General features: G+C 64.1%; 1 protein-coding gene across 1 annotated transcript in view; it reads right to left on the minus strand.

Moving 5' to 3' along the window:
- The window catches only part of COL9A2 (collagen type IX alpha 2 chain), a 16069-nt gene extending 14228 nt beyond the window's left edge, over positions 1–1841 (minus strand). Inside the window, 1 exon segment of the mRNA XM_009284829.1 lies at positions 1776–1841. Coding sequence (XP_009283104.1) covers positions 1776–1841 — 66 coding nt within the window.
- Positions 1842–2814: the final 973 nt, after the last annotated feature.

The raw sequence follows: 2814 nt of genomic DNA on the forward strand, positions 1-2814 counted from the left end.
TGCCGCTCCCCATGGGTCCTCCGCTGCCTGGCCTGTGCCCCCCGGCAAGGGCATGGATGGAGAAATCTGGGAAATCTCCCCCCACACTGGCACAACCAGCTCCCCATCCCCTGCCCGGTTTCTACCCCATCGCTGCCCCCTCCTGCCCTCCTGCCCCGGTGCCCGCGGGGCTTCTTCCCCTCCAGAGCAGGGTCTCAACGGGGCGATGGCAGCGATTGCAAAGGCCCGTCTCGGCTCGGGGTGCAAGCCCAGCACTGGGATTTCTAAAAGCACCGGCAGGATTTAGGTGCTTGAAGCCCCGGTGTGAAACGGGGGCCCCGAGCCCCTCTGTGGGCACACTCCCCCCTGTACCAGGCTGGCTCGCTGCCCGGCTTGCTGCCCGCTGCCCACAGCCCAGCTCCGCAGCATCGCACAAAAGCACCATTCAGCCGGCGGCAGGGGAGCTCCCCGAGCAGCCTGGCCCCAGCTCTGAGGTTTGCACAGGACTCTGCAGGAGCAACTTTGCAAAGAAATCTCTGTTATCCTAACGGGGTGTTTGGGGGGAAGAGACTCCGGTCCCGGAGACCGAACCCCTGGTGTTCCTGGAAATGAAAACCGTGCGGGCTGGCTGGGGCTGGCACGCCTGCGACTCCTCCGTCCTTCCAGGCTTATTTATTTTAAAGTGAAACGTATAAGGATGAGAGGTGTTGCTGGTTTGTTCACAGAACTAGGAGAGCCCTGGCTTCGCCTTGGAAGCAAACCCGGCGGGGGGGGGGGCAAGCACCCGTCCCTGGGAGCACCCGTGAATGGCACCTTTGTCCTGCCCGAATGATTTCCAAATGGATCCTTGTTCCAAGAGCTCCCACGTCCCCCTTGCTCCGACTGAAGCCCGCTCCCCTGGCCAGACCCTGCCACCACAAGCCCATGGGCATCCCGGGGGGGTATTTTAGGAAAGCAGCTGTCCCCCCAGTTTTCCGCAGTCAGGCTGTCCATGCCGGCAGGCAGCTCAGGAGCCACATGGGAAGATTTTTCCCAAATCTGTTATAAAAATCTGATTTTTGTGGTTGCAAGGCAGAGAGAGTTTTTCTCTTTTCAGGTGGGATACAAGGAGGAACACTGCCTGTCCCGCTCACAGCACTCGCCCCGAGGACCAGAGGGACACCTTCCCTTCACTTCTCTCCATTTTCTCCTGCCCCGGGTGAGTCCAGAGAGGCCACCGGGACCCCCCGGTCCCCAGCACCTCCACCGCTGGTGTCCCTCCCCACTGCCCCTCAGCAAGCCTCCGTGGAGCCCCAGGGCAGCCCTGGGAAGGGCAGACCCCACTCAGCCCCGCTCCACAGCGCATCCCAGCAAGACAGAAGCAAATAAGCATTTTCCCAGGTGATGGGAGGCAGAAGATCTGGTGGCTGCTGGGGAGGGAAATGGCAGAGAGTCCCCCATTGCTGCCCCAAGGGGAAAATAAAACTAAACTTGCTTAGCTAACAAGTCCCAAACTTCAAGCCGTGCAGCCCAGCCCTGTCCCTGTCTCACGGGACCAGAGGCAGCTTTCGGCACGGAGAGGTCCCCGGTGGGTCGGGGCTGTGGGTCCTGGCTGGGGGCTGCTCCCACCCCCCTCACCCCCCCCCCCCCCGGGCATTCCTGGGAAAAGCGAGCGAAAGGTGCTGGGAAAATAAGCAGCAAGTCCCAGGGGTGCTCAGCACTGCGAGCGAGTGTCTGCAAGGGGGGGAAACGGGGACCGTCCCCTCTCCTTCCCCCATCCCAGCCCGGCGCAGAGGGGGGGCCAAGCAGAGACTTACAATCTGGGCCAGGCAGAGGCAGGCGGCTTGGAGCAAAAGCCAGAGCTGGAGGGAGCAGCCGGCCATGGCGAGGGCGGCCGGCAGCAAGCAGCGATGGCCTCGTCTCGCCGCGCTCAGGTACAGCAGCAGCCTCGACTGCACAGCCGGACACCGGAGGAGGAGGGGGCTCATTAATATGGAGCAGTGGGACGAGGGCAGGGGGGCGGCCCCAGCCCCCCGCCCCCCCGCTCAGGTGAGCCCGTGGTTATTTTGGGCTGTACAGCCGGACGGTGACGGAGGATTTGGCATGAGAGTGGCAGGGGATTTGGCACGATGGTGGCGGGGGATTTGGCACGAGTGGCACAAAGGGGCTTTAATGCAGACAAGGGGCTGGGAGAGGAGGGGGACAAGCTGGGGGCTGCTGCTGGAGCTGGATGATGAGACCCCGGACAGGATGTCTGCGTGGGCACCCCAGGAGTGCCAGGGTATCCCCTGTGATGTCCCCATCATGATGCCTGTGCCAGTGCCACGGGGCATCGTGCTGCCCAGGGCTGGGGCTGCAGTTGCCCCCACACCCTGTGATGGGGTTGGCACTGGGAGCTGGTTCCTGCCGCCCTGGAGAGGGTCCTGGGAGCATTTCTGATGTGTCTGACCCTATTTCTGCCCTGTGAGCCCCCATGCAGCCCCAGGCTGGGCAGCTGCCCCACTGCGGGTCCTGGGGCACCCCTGCGAAATGCCCCCGTGGCCCCAGCGTGGCACTGGGAGGGGAAGGGGAGCTGTGCCGGGGGGATCACCAGCTGCTCCCCGCAGCCCTGGCAGGGCACAAGGCCCATGTCCCTGGGGGGACGGATGCCCCACTCATCACCCCCCCGTGCCCAGCTCCCCTCACCCCGCTCCTGCCTTCGCTGGCAGCCGCCCCCCGAACTCGCCGCCCCCCCAGCCCCAGCGTGGTGCAGCACTCCCAGGGAACGTGGGGATGATTCATCTTGGCGATTTCTTCCTCCTCCTCACGGAGGGCTCGAAGGCTCCGTGACAAGCCGCTGCAGAGGGATTCATCCGG

This window comes from Aptenodytes forsteri, unplaced genomic scaffold, assembly GCF_000699145.1.
Source record: "Aptenodytes forsteri isolate BGI_AS27 unplaced genomic scaffold, ASM69914v1 Scaffold7, whole genome shotgun sequence".
Taxonomy (NCBI): Eukaryota; Metazoa; Chordata; class Aves; order Sphenisciformes; family Spheniscidae; genus Aptenodytes; species Aptenodytes forsteri.